This window comes from Erithacus rubecula (assembly GCF_903797595.1).
Source record: "Erithacus rubecula genome assembly, chromosome: 1".
Lineage (NCBI taxonomy): Eukaryota > Metazoa > Chordata > Aves > Passeriformes > Muscicapidae > Erithacus > Erithacus rubecula.
This window is the reverse complement of record NC_136658.1, coordinates 31,492,256-31,509,167: the sequence shown is the minus strand read 5'-3', so window position 1 is coordinate 31,509,167 and position 16,912 is coordinate 31,492,256. Positions and strand designations below refer to the sequence as shown.

At 41.5% G+C, this 16,912-nt stretch overlaps 1 protein-coding gene across 5 annotated transcripts; it reads right to left on the bottom strand.

Moving 5' to 3' along the window:
• Nucleotides 1-4,978: 4,978 nt before the first annotated feature.
• On the bottom strand, nucleotides 4,979-15,119 carry HIKESHI (heat shock protein nuclear import factor hikeshi). Of its 5 annotated transcripts, none has more exons than XM_079307932.1 (6): nucleotides 14,977-15,112; nucleotides 14,524-14,632; nucleotides 14,031-14,213; nucleotides 10,347-10,498; nucleotides 7,751-7,869; nucleotides 4,979-6,000 (listed from the first exon to the last, which is right to left on the bottom strand). In XM_079307932.1, the coding sequence occupies exons 1-6, from the start codon at nucleotides 15,004-15,006 to the stop codon at nucleotides 5,946-5,948; spliced, it is 648 nt and encodes a 215-aa protein (XP_079164058.1). In that variant the 5' UTR covers nucleotides 15,007-15,112; the 3' UTR covers nucleotides 4,979-5,945. The 5 variants fall into 5 exon arrangements, with proteins under 5 accessions (XP_079164058.1, XP_079164055.1, XP_079164057.1 ...); XM_079307929.1 differs by having other exon boundaries at nucleotides 14,031-14,268; nucleotides 14,719-15,095; XM_079307931.1 differs by having other exon boundaries at nucleotides 14,031-14,268; nucleotides 14,981-15,078.
• Nucleotides 15,120-16,912: the final 1,793 nt, after the last annotated feature.

The window sequence follows — 16,912 nt, the reverse complement described above, 5'->3', positions numbered from 1 at the left end:
AACACCCGTCTGTGTCTTGTCAGCAGGTAACTGAAATGCTCGTGTCTGTGTTAAGAAAGTGGTCCAGGACATTGCTCAATAGCTGAATGTGGAAGAAAGTAAATAACATTTATTGAGGCTGAACCATTTACATACATTTTTTCCTTTTCTCTGCCCTTATCCTTCAACATAACATGTTACTTGAGAAGAATGTTGAGTTATGATGTAAATACAGGTACATTGTCATTGTCAGTATTATGGTGCCTTTCTGATCAGTAGATTAGGTAGTCCTGTCTGCTACTGACTTCCTAAGTGCATATCTGACTTTTCATCTTTCAGGATACTGCTTTTTACCGTTTTTTACAGTTTGGGAAGCTTGTAAATGCTAAACTACCTGTTCAGTTGGAAGTAATGTGACTAAACCAGTTTTGATTTGTGCCCTTGGGAACCTGAAAAAAATGAAACACAGAACTGACAAGCAGTTTACAAATTTTAGTTTGTAATACATGCTTGTTTCCCTTTTTTTTCCCTCTTTTAAATCCTTGTTCTTACTACTGGAGAAATGCAGTAGTACCACAGGTCTGTCCAAAACTAGTGTTTAATTGAACTGGGTTTTGGACCTTGTTTTTATTGCACAAACCAAAGGGCCAGTATGGTCTTTCTTGTGCCTATGAGTGTCTGGTCAAGAGGACATGATCAGGAAGCCAAGTGTAAAACCAGAGTTGGGCAGAATCATGTAGAAGTCTGAGTACTGAGGAGAGGTAACTGAAATTCCTGCAGAGTTGAACACAGATCAGCTGAAGAGAGAGATAGGTGAGACTGGAGCTTGGGGAAAGTGTTTAACTTCCTGCCTCTACCTGCTGACATAGAATGAGCCAGCACACACAACAGCAGTGGTCCACAGACCTCATAGATCATTCTGTGGAAAGTATGTGGGGTTGGCAGAGTCTGAAAAATTATAGGGCTGGGGAGTGGTTGGGACAGCACTCCAGAAAGGCAGTGGGAGTGCTCAGGCTTCCTGCAGCCCCAAGGAAAGAGCTTTGATTGAATTAGCTATACTAAGAACACTTGGCTTGGAAGCTGGTGCCATTTAGCCTTTGCAGATGCTTTACAGTAGCATGGCATTAGACTGTCTGCTGTGTTGTCCCATGGTCGGGGTTGAGAGTGAAATGGGATACAAAAGCAGTAGGGATTTCTCAGGCATGGGTGTTTTTTTGGGATGCAAGTGGTACATTCTGATGAATTAGCTCCTCTGTTTGAGAGGAAGGAAAGGAAGGTTGGTGCTTGACTGGGAAGAGGCCTAACAGAGTCAGCTTTAAATTCTGTTTTAACTTATGAATGTGCTGAAGACCGTCCTCTTGAAATGCAGACAAATTTTCCAGGAGCTTTGCTGTGAGAAACCTGGATGGAGCTGAAATCAGATTAAAAGTGTTAATGAAGGGAATAACTTGTGTAAGTAGAGCTGTTACAAGCCAAGGGGAGAAAAAATTCTCCTTTACAACAGTCAGCCCTATTTGCATGTAGAATTAATAATATTTTGAAGATACACAACAGGGGGGAAGAGTATCTTTGTCTACAAGCAGAATGATAAAGCCTAAGTGGATATAAAACTTGCATATTTATTTCATTAGTGTTTTCTTCCTACAGTTGCCTAGTTCTAGACTAAAAAAAGGAGAAAGATAAAAATTATTGTGTCTCTTCTGGAAGATATAGAGCTATTAAGAGTTAAAATAATTGCAAAAGAATTTAAAGAAAAGTTTAATATTTTCCAAAACCTTTCCACCTTTTCATGTATACTTTTGTGAAATATACCTTGAGAGCTCCAGTGCCTATTTCTTCAACAACAGAAATGTGATTTAACGGTAGTATTGGAGAAACCTACCAAAAATAGCCTGGAAGAACATGTGTTCTTCTCCATTGTCTTCAGGCCACTTTTAGGTCTGTTCTTTGACAAATGCTGTAATTGACTCCTGTTCCCCATCTCATGACAGATGAGGGAGAAGTAAAGTCAGGCTGATGAGTCACTGCAGTAGTCAGGAAACTGTTTCAGAGGCTGCAGGTGTTGTTGAGAGGTCTGTTCTTCATGAACTCTGCATGAAGAGGATAATAAAATTTGAAGGTTGCTGATTCCTTCAGTTATTGCACACTGAGTATCTCCCTGATGAGATTAAAAAAAGCTGAAGGGTAGAGGAACTTGGCAGCCTTTGTCTTAATTCTACCAACTTGCAGAAACTTAGAAATTGCATAAATTATAGCCTTGGACTACAGTTCTAACTTTTAGGTACAGACTTTGCTCAGAGACAGCAAAAAGGTTTGTATCACAGCTGGAAGTAGAAAACAGGTTCCTGGTTGTTATATCAGTGGTTCACTTAAAAGGTCTCTCTTCTCAGAGTATGGTCCTGTTTCCTGGGGTGGTGCTCCATCTGGTGGTGAATGAATAAAGAATGTTACAAAAATGCAATTTTAAACCAGGTTCTTGAGACTTTTAATATTAAGCAAAAAAAAAAAAAAAAAAAAAGTATGCAAATATGGATTGAATTTGCCCTTCCTAGAATAGGTAGGAGTGCTTGTTTTCTCCAGTGCATTTCATGGTCATGTTTCACCCTGATTGTATTGGGGAGCTCTGGTTCCGTGGCTAAAACAGGCACAGAATGTTTTGCTGTCACCATGAGCTGTGTCAAGTATTTGCAATAAAGAAATAAAGCAACTTTTTAAAAACAAATGAATCCCCTGCATAATTAGTATTTGGACTACTTGCCATGAATTTTGCATCTGTTTCTGTGTAAGCCAGCAGCAATATATGCACTTTGTTGGTTCCTGTAATTTTAAATTTTTATCTGGGCATGATGGTAGAAACAGGTAGGGTCCTTGTGAAAAGAATCCCCACTCTAACAAACAATTCCTGTTGGCTTGGAATTGTTGGCTTGGAAAAGCTTGGAAAGGATAACAATTGGGAAAGTGTCCCAAAATGAAGGGAAATATGTCTGCCTCTGTCATGGTTATGAGTTTGGCTTGGAAGAATATGTTTAGCCTCAAAGCCTACTGATCAGTAGACAGTATTTTTTTTTTTTTTTTTTGTTTTAAAAAAAAGGTTTTAAAATGAACTCACTAGTATCTAGAAACTGGGAATAGGAAAAATACTCTAAATGTAGGAGGATCATTAAAAAATAATTAATATTACATCGAGATTGTTGTTATTACAGGCATTACACCTCTGGCTGTACCTCGGGAAAGGAATTTTAGTATTTTGTGCGTGGAGAAAAAAAAATAAAATATATATATATAGGTGTATATATAGATGTAGATAAATATATTAAAGGCAGAATAGATGAATAGATGAATCTTTGTTTCTCCTCAGATTTATTCGTATAATCCTGTTTTCCCATTTTAAAACCATGGTGTTGAGGTTAAAAGTATTGTTTGGATACGGATTAGAAGACCTTGGAGTTTGTTACGTTAAATTTCCTTAGACAAACTGAATGCCTGTTTCCTCAAGCTTCCTAACTAGTGATTATATGATATGATCTCACAGACATAGTGAAACTCATCAACCATAATCCTATGCTTCAAAGCCGAGGAAGAAAAAGCACTTATGTTTGAGAAGCACAGTCTGGCCATCCACACAAGCTGTAGAAATGAATTGGTTCTTACTTTCACAGCAGTTGTGAAAAGCAAGATACTGACACTGAAAGGGGATAGAGTCTTCCCTCTGTAAGTTTCTGATCTGTAAGCTCAGTCACAGCAGGAAAGAATTTACAACAATGCTCTGAAGCACGTGCCACATTCAGTGAGCTCAGAGACAACACCTGCTAAACCCACAGTAGCTACAGCACTGGGAAAAGTTCTTAATCTACACTACTGAATTATTCAAACCTTATATAATTACATATTTTCATTTACAGCTTAATGACTGGAGCTAGAAGCCACAACACTCATGCTGGACTTTGTGATCCCACCCACATGGTCTAGTCCGGCGTGTCTGGCTTCCTGAAGCCCAAACAACAATCCCACCAGCATCTGGCATAACCAGAATGCAGCTTGTTATAACTGTAGGAGAGAAGACTGAGCATCAGGGTGACAGCCTGTGCCCAAACAGGGCCCGTGGGTTTAAACCTTTAGTTCAATGACTCGTTCTTCACCAAACCATGTCAGATAGCGAGGGCCATAGAAAGTTGCAACAAAGAGTAGTGACACAAGGATTATTTTATAGAGGGCAGCTCTGGCCAGTCAGATGAAGTTGTAGATAGTATCTACAGTAATTGTGCTGATGGAGTGAGTCTGTTACATCACGTAGACACATATTGCCTAACTCCAGATGCCTTGCAATGGCCCATGAAGAGTTAAATACCTATTTCCACACCAGCCAGATGCTTCCTTAGAAGCGTGTGAAGCTGAGCAATGACTACTCCCAACTTCCATTTGGTCCCTCTTGTCTCTTCTGATCCACTCCTGTCACCAGCTATGTGAGGGATCTGCCACCCATGTGACAAAACTACCACATCCTACAACAGAATGTGACAGGTGTCACAGAATGATCCTAATGACCCATTCTGATGAGGGAGTTCAGCCTGGGCCTCTGCTAACTTCCCTCATTGCTGCTTCTTCACAAACATTTGGCCTACACCTGTGTTTAAGAAAATTAAGCCTTTAGTCAAGCAGGAAACCCAAATTTTTCAGGGCTTGGGTCTGTGCCGTGGCTTCTAGGAAATAACCCTGAGCTTCATTCCATAAATTAACTTTTCAAAAGCTGTTCTTACACAGCTTTCCTGGGTTTCATCAGTTTGTTTTCCTCTTCTTTTGGGCCCCAGGTTGAGCTCCTTCCTTTTATTCCTTGAGTCCCTCTGCTTTTATACAAGGGACAAGCCCATTTTAAGCTGAGGCAGAAAGGATGCAGGATGTAATTGAGCAGGTTCAAAGAACTGAGTTTCCATTCTCAGGACAAGTGTACCTAAGGCTGACTTGACTTGATAAAGGACTCCTTAAAGGCTTCACTCCCCAGTCCATGAAACCAGTAAAAACTTTTATTTTCATGCCAGTGGTTTGGGAGCAAGTCTTAGTGCTTGGTTACAGAAAGTAACTTACAGAAGCAAGATCTATTGTTCAAAACAGAATTTCTGATCAAACTAATCTAGTGAACAGAAGGGCCAGCTGGAGCTTACCTACAAGATATCTGGGCACATGTGGCTGAAATCTTCACACTAGCAGAAACTGCACCATCATGAGAACCACTCTGACCAGCCCAAAATCCTACCAATTTATGAGCAAATGTGACTTAGACAGCATTATCAGACACTCCACATCTGTTTCTAAGAGAAACAAGATTTTACTCTTATTACTGGGAATAATTATTCTAGCACAGCTGAGGTTCCCAAAGATTCCCTCTTCATTACACTTTCATACAGGAAAAGTTAAAGACAGGTACTCCAAGATTAAGCTCAATATTCTTACTGCCAAAGAGGGAAATACTGCTGTACCATTCATATGAGTTGGGGACAGACATATTGGTTGTCCACAAAGTGGAAGAACTTACAGTGCAAATCCCAGCAGGAAAACCATCAGCATATTTACAGTTGCCTGACTACTCTTTAAATGAGGTAAAGAAGGAAAATCTGCATTTGGTTTGTGTAACACCCCAAAGCACCACACAAGTATGATACAATGCTGCTGTTTTTCTTGTAATTTTTTCCACTTTGGATGCAGTTTCAAAGAAGTATTTCTACATGGAACACTAATTTCTTGTTGCAGCCAAGCACTTCAATTAAATAAACCAACATGCAGACTAGTAATTTTCATTTCGTTTAATTTTAAATACTGTTCAAGAGTAATATAAAAGTTACTAGTTTGTCTATTTAGACTAATCGTTGTATGGATTTTCCCCTTCCTCCCTCCAAAAATCTTCAGTGGAGTTATTTGATATATCTTTCAGGTAACACTTCAGAAAGAACTCCAAATGACAGAAGTTAAGTTTATGTTTTCCAAAAGAGAGGGTTCTGTGTCAGACGTCTCTGGAAGTTTTCATACCTAGAAAAATAAAAAAACAACCAAAAGCTAACAGCTGCGTATAAAATTATATTTTTAAAAAAAGGGTACAAGCAATTTAGTGTATGCAGTAAACATGATAAATTACATCTATTTCACACCCACCAGGAAATTAATAAATCCCAAATCCATTTGCATATCTAGAATATTCACAGTTAGACTTGTGTATTTCACCAAGATGAGTTTTGTTAAAGCAGTATCCCAGAGGGGACTCATTCAAGCTCAGTAAAATTGTAAGTTAATTTAGATTGGCTATGAGGAAGATTTTGTTCACTGAAGGGGCTGTCAAGCACTGGAAGTGGAGTCACCAGCCTTAGTGGTGTTTAAAAGACACATGGACATATTTTATTGGCCCCAGATTTGTGGTGCACTCAGCAGCAGGAAGGGAATGGTTGGACTTCATCTTGAAGGTCTGTTCCAACCTAAACACTCCATGAATTATAAGTGGCTGTTTTATGCATAACACTTTTTTGGGCTAGGAAATCAAAGTCTGGGCAGGTAGAAGCATGAATCTGAGGCTGGATGGTAATGTTTTAGTAAAATCAAATGAGGAAATGTAATTCTCTAACATATAATGCAAACATGTATGCACACATGCTGCCCTAATTTCACTTTCCATACTCACAAAACCATGCAAACCATTAACAAACTAAGCATCTGAATTCACTGTTGACACAGTGAAGAAATAGATAACATACAATTTCTGTGCCATTCTAAAAGAAGAAAAAATAGAGAAGACTATAGGCTTTGAGCCACAAAAGTTAAAACCCCCCTTTAATCCTCACAAACCCAAAATGTAAGGAATTGAAAGGTACTGCCAATGAAACAAAGGAAACCACAGAACACTTTCCTATACTTCATAGTTCACGTCCCAGCTCAAGTGAGAAAAAGCTGAAGGGTTTTAAACCAATTCAGCCTCAGCCAGGCACATCACAGACCCTAGCCACACACAGTTTGTGGAGTTTGTAGTTACCTTCTAAACACAAGGCACCTGCACCAAATTACACTCCCAAACAAAACAAATGGCTCTCATCAACTGCTTGCATATTCATGAGATCTTACTAATGCTAAAACTGTATTCAGATAGTCTCAAATACTGATTTAAAAAGAGCTTAGGTTAATATTGCAGAGACTAAATAAGGCCAAACTGATAGGAAAGACATTTTCAGATAACCTAAAGAATTGCCTGCAGTTCACAATTTATCTCCAGATTACACAGGCTATCCCCAAACCATTATTAAACCAGTCCCTGGAAAACAACTCCCAGAGGGACTTGTGTATTTACACTCAAGGTTCCTGGTGACAGAACCAGGGCAACTGTAACATGATTTTGTCACCTCTCACATATTCTTAAGTAAGGCAACTATGCTGGAGTTATGTCTTGGAAAAGACCAAATAAAACAAATAAGCACAAACTGACAAGTATCAGTGTGCTCCATATTCCCACAACTCTAGAGCATTTACATTATCAGCAACACAGTGCAAATGCACATATGTCAAAGGCAACTTTTTTAGGACCAAAAAAGTTTAATTGGTTGCATAGCACTTTTCTAACAAAAAAAAAAAAAAGGTAACAAATAAATATAAAAACAGTGGGCGGGACCTCTTTATACAAGAAAATAAACAACAATTTTAAACACTTCTGCATCATCTCATTGAACAGCATGACAATAGTTCAGTGCTTAGAAATGATGACCTAATGCCTAGAAAAAGTAGAGGTCACTGCCATTACCATTTCAGAACTACATTCGCAGGAATGAAAGCTTCAGAAGGATTTGGGGTCATCTGTGCCTGAGTAACAGCAAACGAGGAAGCAAAGTTATAGAAGTTATCCAACATCTTCTGAGTGAACTGAAAAAAAGAGAGATCTTTTAAAGAAGTTCTTTCTTCAGTTTGAATTTTTGTGTGAAAGTTTAACAGATATACACCTACATGAAGTAATTTTAGCATTGTCATCTAAAACACAATGGGAAAGTGGATGTAGTAGGTCCAGATACAATGATCAAAACATTCTAAGCTTCAGTCTTGCCCTCAGATCCATCTGGCATCCAGAAATCATTTTAAGAATCTTCACTTGCCCTCTCCCTGCTCAATTTCATCCAACTGGGCAAACAGCTTTGGGAAGAACATTTTCTGTATGTGACAAGGAAGTGTTGCAGTTACAAGAGCTGTCCCTCCCCTCCAAAGTGAATAATCACAACTCCAGACTGGACCAAAGTGCCATTCCAGCTCCCAGAAAAACACTTGTTAAATGACTGGAAAAGTCTGCAATCTTTCTCAGTTACAACTCATCAGATTCCAGTGATAGGGCAATTTCCTCTAGCATTCCCCACAGGAGGCTGCTGTCCTGGCATCTTCTTCTACAAGATCTTGTGGGAAAAACACCTGAAGGATGCACATGGCACTGCTTAACTGTAGAACTAGGAAAGAAGAGTGAAAAAGAGGCCAAGAAATAGCAAGCCCTGTGTGCAGAGGTGTAGGACATTCCCAGCCAGTCCACAAATATACAAGTCTATGGTACCTCCTTATTTCCCTGATCATAAAAAAAAAAAAAAAAAAAAAGTTATGCCTTGTTTTGATGGGAGAACAAGGAAATTTCAATTTCACAGACAGTGAAATGGTGCAGGAAAACAGAGGAGCCTGAGTTAATAAATGCACAGTCTTGTGCTCCCCTCTGACAAAAGGAGCAGAAGAAATGATATCCCAGAACCCTACCCTCAGTCTGACCCTATGGCTTTGTCCTACTTCTTTTTTGTACATAAGTTTATATACATAAAAAAGACATATTCATTAATAAATCTTCATAAAATTTACTAAAAATGTAACAGGATAGCAGCTCCTTGACTTAGGGTAGCAGTAGATGATTTTGCCATTAAAACAATTCTTTTATTGCCATAATATAGCAGTTCCAAAGAGCTGATGCCAAATATTAAATGAAAGCAATTAGTTAACACAAATATGCTCCCAGCCATATATGCTCTTCCTCTGCAATCTACTCCCTCAAAGGTTTCCTTCCATTTTGACCTCACATATTTTCTCTGTAGGAGTAAGCAGTACTTTACCCTTTGGGTCAACTGCATTCCTTGAAGGAAATTACAATTTCAGTTAAAATGCTCACAGTTATATGCTGCTCTTTTTTCACAGAAAGATTCACTTAACTGAAAATAACATTTGTAAAAATGTTATGCAATCATGAGTTGGTTTTTTTTATTTTTTTCATTTTAAATACTATTGCCAGAAAAATTAATGAGGCACCCTGCAAATGACCTGATGTGACATGTTATTCCTCATAACTTAACTACTGCTATAATAAAAATTGGTGGAATCAGAAATATTATTTAGGTGCCCTTTGCCCCTAACATCTCCAGAAAATCTCAGTTAACTATACAAAAATAGCTGTTGGTCATCTCCTAGTCATGCTAACTTTCTGCAAGAAACATGATTTATTTGGAGCTACAATGTGTATAAACTGCCAAAGAACATCAGCTACAGAATCAGCATTGGTATATAATTACCAGTCTCCCTCAGCAAGCACCTGGAAAGAAAGGGAGAATGTAAAAAAGGCCTGAATAAAAGCCTCACCAACTGCTGAGATATTAAAAAAATGCCAGAGCCATCAGTATCAGGGAAATCAAGACCACAATGCAGATCTAGCTTGCCTCAGACTGCTGTTAGACTGCCAACTAACTGGGAGGCTGAGGACTTCCAGAGGTTCAAACTCATGGACAAGCTGGGTTATGTATGGCATGTACTGTAGCACAAGGCCTGATCCACAGAGAAGGCACTGGGGAAAAACAAATAAAGTCCTTCTGTGGGAAAGGGGTAATTCTGTAGTTTTGCAGAGCTACATCAGATGGATTCCTCCAGGGAAAGTGGCACACCTGAATATCTCTCTGCATCCATGCCCACATCTGCCTTAACTTGTGAGTAATTTCTGACTACCCCTGCAAGACTACATACTGAAGTTTTAGCACCTACAGATCACCAAAGATCCACTCTCTCTTACATACATTTGTCTCAGCTGCTCCTATAAGAAGTATCATAAATAATTTCACAGTATAGTGACAATGACAAGTGAATCTCTTGGCCCCATGTCACTGAACATGCAAATTCCAGTCTTTTACAGGAGACAGTTTTTCAGTGTAAGAAAAATCAATTTCATAGTATCAACGCATCCAATCAAATGTTTTGACAATTATCAGGGTTGTTACAATGCTACTGCCACTCTCAGCAGCATCCCCTACCCACTCCCCAATTAGTGCTTCAGAGGCTCAATTCTTGAGACTTCCAAAGCAAGAGAATTTCTGAAAACACAATGTCCAGGCTACCTCTGTGAATGAATCTACTGATGACACAGCAGCACTTGCAACAGGAGTCTGCTGGGCCAGGTTCTCCAGCAGTTCCACTGAGATTCCAATCTGAGCCACTGTTGGCGTCTGTGGGAGGTTCATGGCACCAAAGGGATGCTGACTTCCCTTCCCTGAAAGCACCAGGAACAGCACACGTTAGGTTTGGCACACATGTAAAGGCTGTGTAACTTAAACCACCGTGTTTCTCCTGTAGAGGATATTCCCCAGCTCCCACCAGAGTGATCTCCCTGTCTCAGGAGATACAGAAAAACCACAGTGCAAGCATGGGCACAAGTACACACAAGCACAACAGATGGAACAGTGCTATTGGTACACTTAAAAAGCACAACAGATCATAAGGAAATTTCTAAAAAACAGAAAAACACAACTTTACAGCTCCCTGTGAACTAAATGGATTCAAGAGGGAATATGATCAGTGAGTGAAAGACAACACAACCTTTCTCTACAGGAACCAAGCTTTTAATTCACATTTTGGCAATTGCAGAAAAACAGGAAATATGCAGCACTGCTGCAGTTGTTTGATTCACTCATTAAAGCCAGGTTCTAGTGAACCTGAAAAAGTAGAGAGCACTGGTTTATGAACTCTCTGACTCAGGGAGGGCTGGGCAGCCCCCCAGATCTCATCTGATCTGTTAAAACCCACCAAAAGCAGCAAAGATAAAAGAAAAAGTCATGCAACAGAAAGGCCTCTGACTTTGCAAGTGCCATAAAGAAAACAAGGAACCATCCCCAAACTGCATGACACAAACACAGTAATCATTCCAGCCCTCTGCCCTCACTTCTAACCTTTCTCAACCCGTACTTTCTGTCCCAGCTTCAGCCAAAGTCCTTGCAAAAAAGGACAGACAGAGTCACTTAAACCATGTACTCTTCTGTCAGCATCTCTAAAGGCAAATGCAGCAAAAAGTCTGTGAGACTACAATGCTATCAGTAAACAAACACTAATACTGCATCTGTGCTTGTGAGAACACAATAGTCAAGTACCCTCAACATAGAGGCAAGGTTTCAGCAGCACCCTCTGGCCTCTTACTAGCAGGAGAAAGCAAAGCTAATCAAGAGCTGTCCTGTAGGTCAGTCAGCACTATCTTGAACTGCAAGAAAGGCTAATGGAGATTAAAAGCACTATTTAGACAACAACTCAGCCAGCTCAAAAACAGCCTGACAAGTTGAACTGAGATCAAGACTGAAGACCTCAGAGACACAAGGTACAAAGAAGCAAACAGTCAACCCATACAGAAAGTACACTCAAAACTCAGCACCCTTTTCAACTGAAGCAAAGTGCTATTCCTCACTCCAGATCCTACAGCTGCAATCTATTTCTACTCCATGAGTAATGCACTCTTACTAAAATGTTACTTTACCACAAGGTAAGTAAGAAGAGAGCTCATCTCCTGAAATACTATTTAGAACCTCTTTTGAGAAATATCCTTGCTGTGTGATCTCAGCATTTGCTCATGATAAATGCTTCCTTGATACAAGCTATCAGAAACCCAAGTATCAAGTTCATTACTGAAGAATCCCAATAGCAACAGAGCTGGAACAAGTTTTGCATCTTGTAACATCTTCACCAGAGAAGCTGACATTTCAATAAAAATGTAATATCCTCAATTCCATTCCCTTTGCATGAACTGCCACAGAACCACAGCCTTGGAAAGATGTCTGCCTAAAAGTGTGAAATAAAAACATCCATTACTACATTACTACATCCTTACACCAGGAGACATACACTCCATATTTTCCATGCTTGGCTCTTGCAATTAGCATTCCAAACCTTACAAATGTAGAAAATGTTAATCAGTATTGAAATACAAGCTCAGTTTTTTTGCATTTAGACTTTACTCTCCAACACATCACATCACTGCAGAGCAACTGCTATCAGAAAAGTATTTTTCCATCCATTTCTTTCCCTTCATTGAACCCTTAATTCAATGATTGAGCCATCAAATCACAACAAAACACCTACCCATGAGAAGGCCTCAAATGCAGACATCACATTAGAGCATAAACAGCATCACAGCAGAGAAGTCTGTCATGGAAAAGGCTCTGCTGTAACTCTCACACCACTTGTGAACATACTTCCAGTAAGGGTGCAAAATACAAATCCAAAGTTTGTTTTCTATTTCTACCACCCCTTCAGGCACAACTGAAAACCAAAAAACTTTACAATTCCAAGGCAGGGAGCATTTCTAAGTCCCTTTGCTCTGCACAAACAAATGAAACTCTGTTACAACCACTGCTTCCCAGAGAGTTGACAGGGACACACCTTTGATGCTCTCAACCAGGTATTAAATCCAAAATCCAGAGTTCAAGTATCAGTAATGTCTCTCAAGGATTCCAGCTCTCTGTTACACAGTCTTCTCCACCTTAAAATTGTTTATGGCCATGGAAACTGAGATTGTGTAGCTTAGACTAAGTCCACAGTCAGAGCTAAGATGCAGACAACAGGAATGGCAGAGCCCTCTGTTGCTCAAATCAAGCACAGCAGTGCCTCAAGGCACTGCAAACGTGTTCAGCTATGCCCCTGAGTCCTTCCTTGAGAGCAGCCCTTACTGGGAAACTATGGCTAATCATGCAAAAAGCATAAAAAGGCATTTTGTTCCAAAGCTGTCTGAGAGCACACACCAGTCAGTCTTTCAAGCATGAGAAACATATCAAAAGCACTGGTGATATGATTTACTGTGCACTAACCACACAGCCCATAAAACCATGACCCCCAAACCCTTCCTGCAGCTGCTCCCTCTTCTGAAGAAAGCCCAGATTTTTGAGGACTGCATATGATCAGAATTAATTTTGCTCTGCAGCTTGAGAGCCCTTATCCCAATCCTCCTGCCACATCCAGAACTGACTTGAAAGAAAGCATGCCATGCATTTTAGCAGAGCTAAATTAACACTTAATTAAACAGAGATTCAAGTTAAAGATATAGACTACATCCAAGCCTACAAAAGATTGTACTATTTTATGGAACAGTTTAAGCTACTTGACTGGTGTATCTGTCCCTTTCAAAGACAAAGGTGTGTCACTGGAAATCTCATCATTTTTATACTGCACAGGGCAAACCCCTCATGTATTTAGGAAAGCACACACACACAGACATGCACACCTACCCCCCCTACTCAACGTACCAAAAGCACTAAAACATTTGGAAAGCTGCTTTCCAATGAGGACACCCTCTATTGGACAATTCTATAGAGCAACTGCCCCTGGCTGGGTCAGAAATCACTGCCAGGCTCCACTCCCTGCAAAACCTGCCTGTGCTACAAAGAATACAACTGCTTAGCAGAGGAAGCTGAAATAAAATGCTGCTGGCATGTCTAGACAAACACTTAAAAACATGGCAGGGAAGCTACAGGATCATTTTTCCTCTATGCAGAGGACAAAAACACATCAAGTCTACTTCAAAGAATTTCTAGATCAACACCACACACAACAGAAGACGAGACAGAAATTTCAAAAGGAACAGTAACACACAGACAGACTTCCATGAAACTGACAGGCTGTTTCTAGTACATCTGCTCAAAACTATCTGAAAACACAGAGCATGCTGCCTTTTTAAGTAGCTTTTCAGAGTAACCCCCAGACATTTATCTCTTGCATTCAGGAACACATCTGTTGTATCAATTGTTACGTTCTACCAGGCTTACCAGATTTCAGACCAGAAATTTTGAAGATGGCACTTGGCTTCTCATTAGTGACAAACCCCAGCAGCTGCCACACTGCCATCCCACTCTGGTCTGGGTAACAAAAATAGACAGATCCTCCCATTCCATCTGGAAATGGTATAGTTCCCAGCATGAAGACCACTACGTGGTTGATGTTTTCATAGTCTGGTAAATCAAATACAAATTTGTCTTCAGCCACTTGTTGGGGTGCAGCTTGTACCTAAAGAAAACAAAACCTTTATTAGTATTAACACCTTTTCCGTCTTCATCTGTCCGTGAATTTCCTTTTACAGAAATACACCTAAAGTGGTACATAACAAAAAGTGAGGAACGTACTAGCCTAAAGAGCAAATAGCCAGATAGAAGTCAAACACAGCAGAAGAACAACTGCAAAAAATATTACCAGAAAGACACAACAGTCTTGTTCTACCTGCACTGAACACATATCCCACCCGGGACTACAGGATCAGAATACCTTCGCTCCCCATGTGCGTAGGAGGAAAATAGGGTGCAGAAGAGGTTGCCAAGTCACTAAGAAGTGGCTGTTGACCACCTGGCTGGCACAACCCCAGGATCATGGAAACCTGTTCACATAGGAAATACAATAGACCTTGAGAAAGGCAGCAGAAGGATGGCTGAATGCCAGAGCAAAAGATACCCTCCTCTTTACCCGAGATGCCACATCCTTGCAGCCAAGGCACAATCTAGCCTTAAAAAGCTTCTTTTAAGCTCCCAGCTTGTCTCTGAGGAGACAACACGGACCGGGGGATGGCAAGCGCCTCCCGGCAAGGACGCTCGACAAGGCAGCTTCCTTTGGGGACGCGGAGCCGGCCGAGCGCCGGGGCCCGGAGGGGCCGGGGGCCCTGCGGCAGCTCCACCCCGCCCCCGAGCGGGTTGAGGGCCCCGCCCGGGCCCGGGCAGCGCTCACCAGCCTGCCCGCCACCAGGCAGCCGAACATGGCGGCGGCCGGCGAACCCCCTCAGACGCCGCGCTACTCCCGAGCCTCCATGAGCGCCGTCCCCGGAACGTCAACACGCCTCCTCTCACCCCGGCGCTGAATCACTTCCGCGGCGCCGCCACCACGGACTACAACTCCCGCGGCGCAACGCGCGGGCGCGCACGGGTGGTGTGGGCGGGTCGCGGTGGAGCACGACGGGAGATGTAGTTCTTTCGTGTCACCGCGCTGATGTGCGTGAGGCAGCGCCGCCGCTGCTTCAGGGGCTGTGGGCAGGAGTGTCCTCACTGCTGCAGAGTCTTCTGCCCTTGTGCTTTAGCTAGGCTGCAATAGATCCATGGTCATGGCGTCTAGGCATGGGATGAAACCAGACAACTGAGTAAGAAAGGGAACAGGGAGACGAGGAGAAGCAGTTCATCTGGTAAATCTCCATAAAGTATGATAAAAGTTCCCCTCAGCTCAAGACACAAAGGTTGTTTTTCAATCTCTGTTTACAGGGTGTTTCCCTTGCAAGTTAGTGCAATATAAGCTGCGCTTAAATATAAGTGTTTTTTTGGCTGAGGGAAGCTTCTCTGCTGCATTGCTTGTGGTGTCGTGTGTCAGAGCACAGGCTGGTGGAAACAAATCATTCCTCACTTTGGCCGGGAACAGTGTTCTGCACTTTCTACAGAAAATCTTTTAAATCTTGTGTTTAAATCTCACGAAGGTATTTTAATTCATGCTTCAATCTTAATCATGCCCGTGTTACTATTTCTGCCACAAATCTTTATAGAACCACTCCCCTTTTACACGCCGGTGTGCTGCTGTGGGCTCTGCAAGCTGAGGCTGACCCATCTCTGTAGGGACCTTTGCCAGGGTCTTCCCTGCAGCCAGGGTCACATTTGGTGGCCGGCTCCTCCTGTCCTCAGCCATCCCAGGGCACTGCCCCTGTGGCTCCTGGCAGAGCTCTGTCACAGGGGAAGCTCCCTGGGCTGCTTTTGTTGCTCACTTTGTGGTAGTAAAGTTTTACCAAAGGATTGTGCTGCCTTCCCAAATGCTAGAAACTTAAACAAAATGAAGACCCCAGTGCCTGCTGCCAGATGGAGTAACCAACCTGTCCCTTGCAGTGTGAAAATGTGAAGGAATCACGAGAGCGAGACCTATTAAAAGTGTTGATGCTAGCCCATGGTTATTTGTACAGGCAGGATGGAATATGTATTTCTGCCTGATTAACCTCTTGCATTTAGTAAGAAGCCCAGGTGTAAGAAGTACTGAGGCAACAGTGCAGAACTGCTTAGTCCCAGGCCTCATTTTGGATTTGAACCTTTGCAAGTGAGTTCTCCGCTCAGCAGGTGTTTTTCCAGCTGGCCCTGATGAACTGGAAAGAAAGAAAGAAAGTGTTTTAAAGCTTGAGATATTGCAAATTAGTGGAAGGTGGCCAATCTCTGCAGTGCAGCCACCGAGACACAACAAGAGATCTGCTAATTAGGCAAGAGCTCATCTCAAATTGCCAGCTTGCTGCAAACCTCTGAGATTACACCATGTCCAAAAGGCTCAGGGCAACCTCATTTTACAGTCTGGTCTCAGTAGGGTTCTCATGCACTCTTTCTTAGGCATGATTTTTTTTATTATTTTTTTTAAATTTAAACCTAATTATTTACTATTTATCTAAACTTGTGGAGCTTTCTGTGCAATGAGAGTAGCAGAACCATTGCTGCTCCCCCTACCTACAGCTAATCTCAGCCTGTTTATGAAGTTGCTCTGGAATTTACTTGTGACACAGGTGTTCACTTGCACCCCTACTAAGATCCATGCCTTAATGCCATGAAAAGAAATTTCTGTTCCTAGGAGAGGAAGAAACCTCAGGCAAGTGGAGTTCAGATTGACACAAAACTTCACCCGTACAGTGGTGGGTGGTGTGCCAAAATAT

Coding starts and splice junctions, on each gene's coding strand:
- HIKESHI (XM_079307932.1), bottom strand. CDS start 15,006: ATGTTCGGCTGCCTGGTGGCGGGCAGGCTG. Junction 14,633..14,976: donor GCCTGGTGGCGGGCAGGCTG/GTGAGCGCTGCC, acceptor CTATGTGAACAG/GTTTCCATGATCCTGGGGTT. Junction 7,870..10,346: donor CAGTAGATTCATTCACAGAG/GTAGCCTGGACA, acceptor TCTTTTTTTCAG/TTCACTCAGAAGATGTTGGA.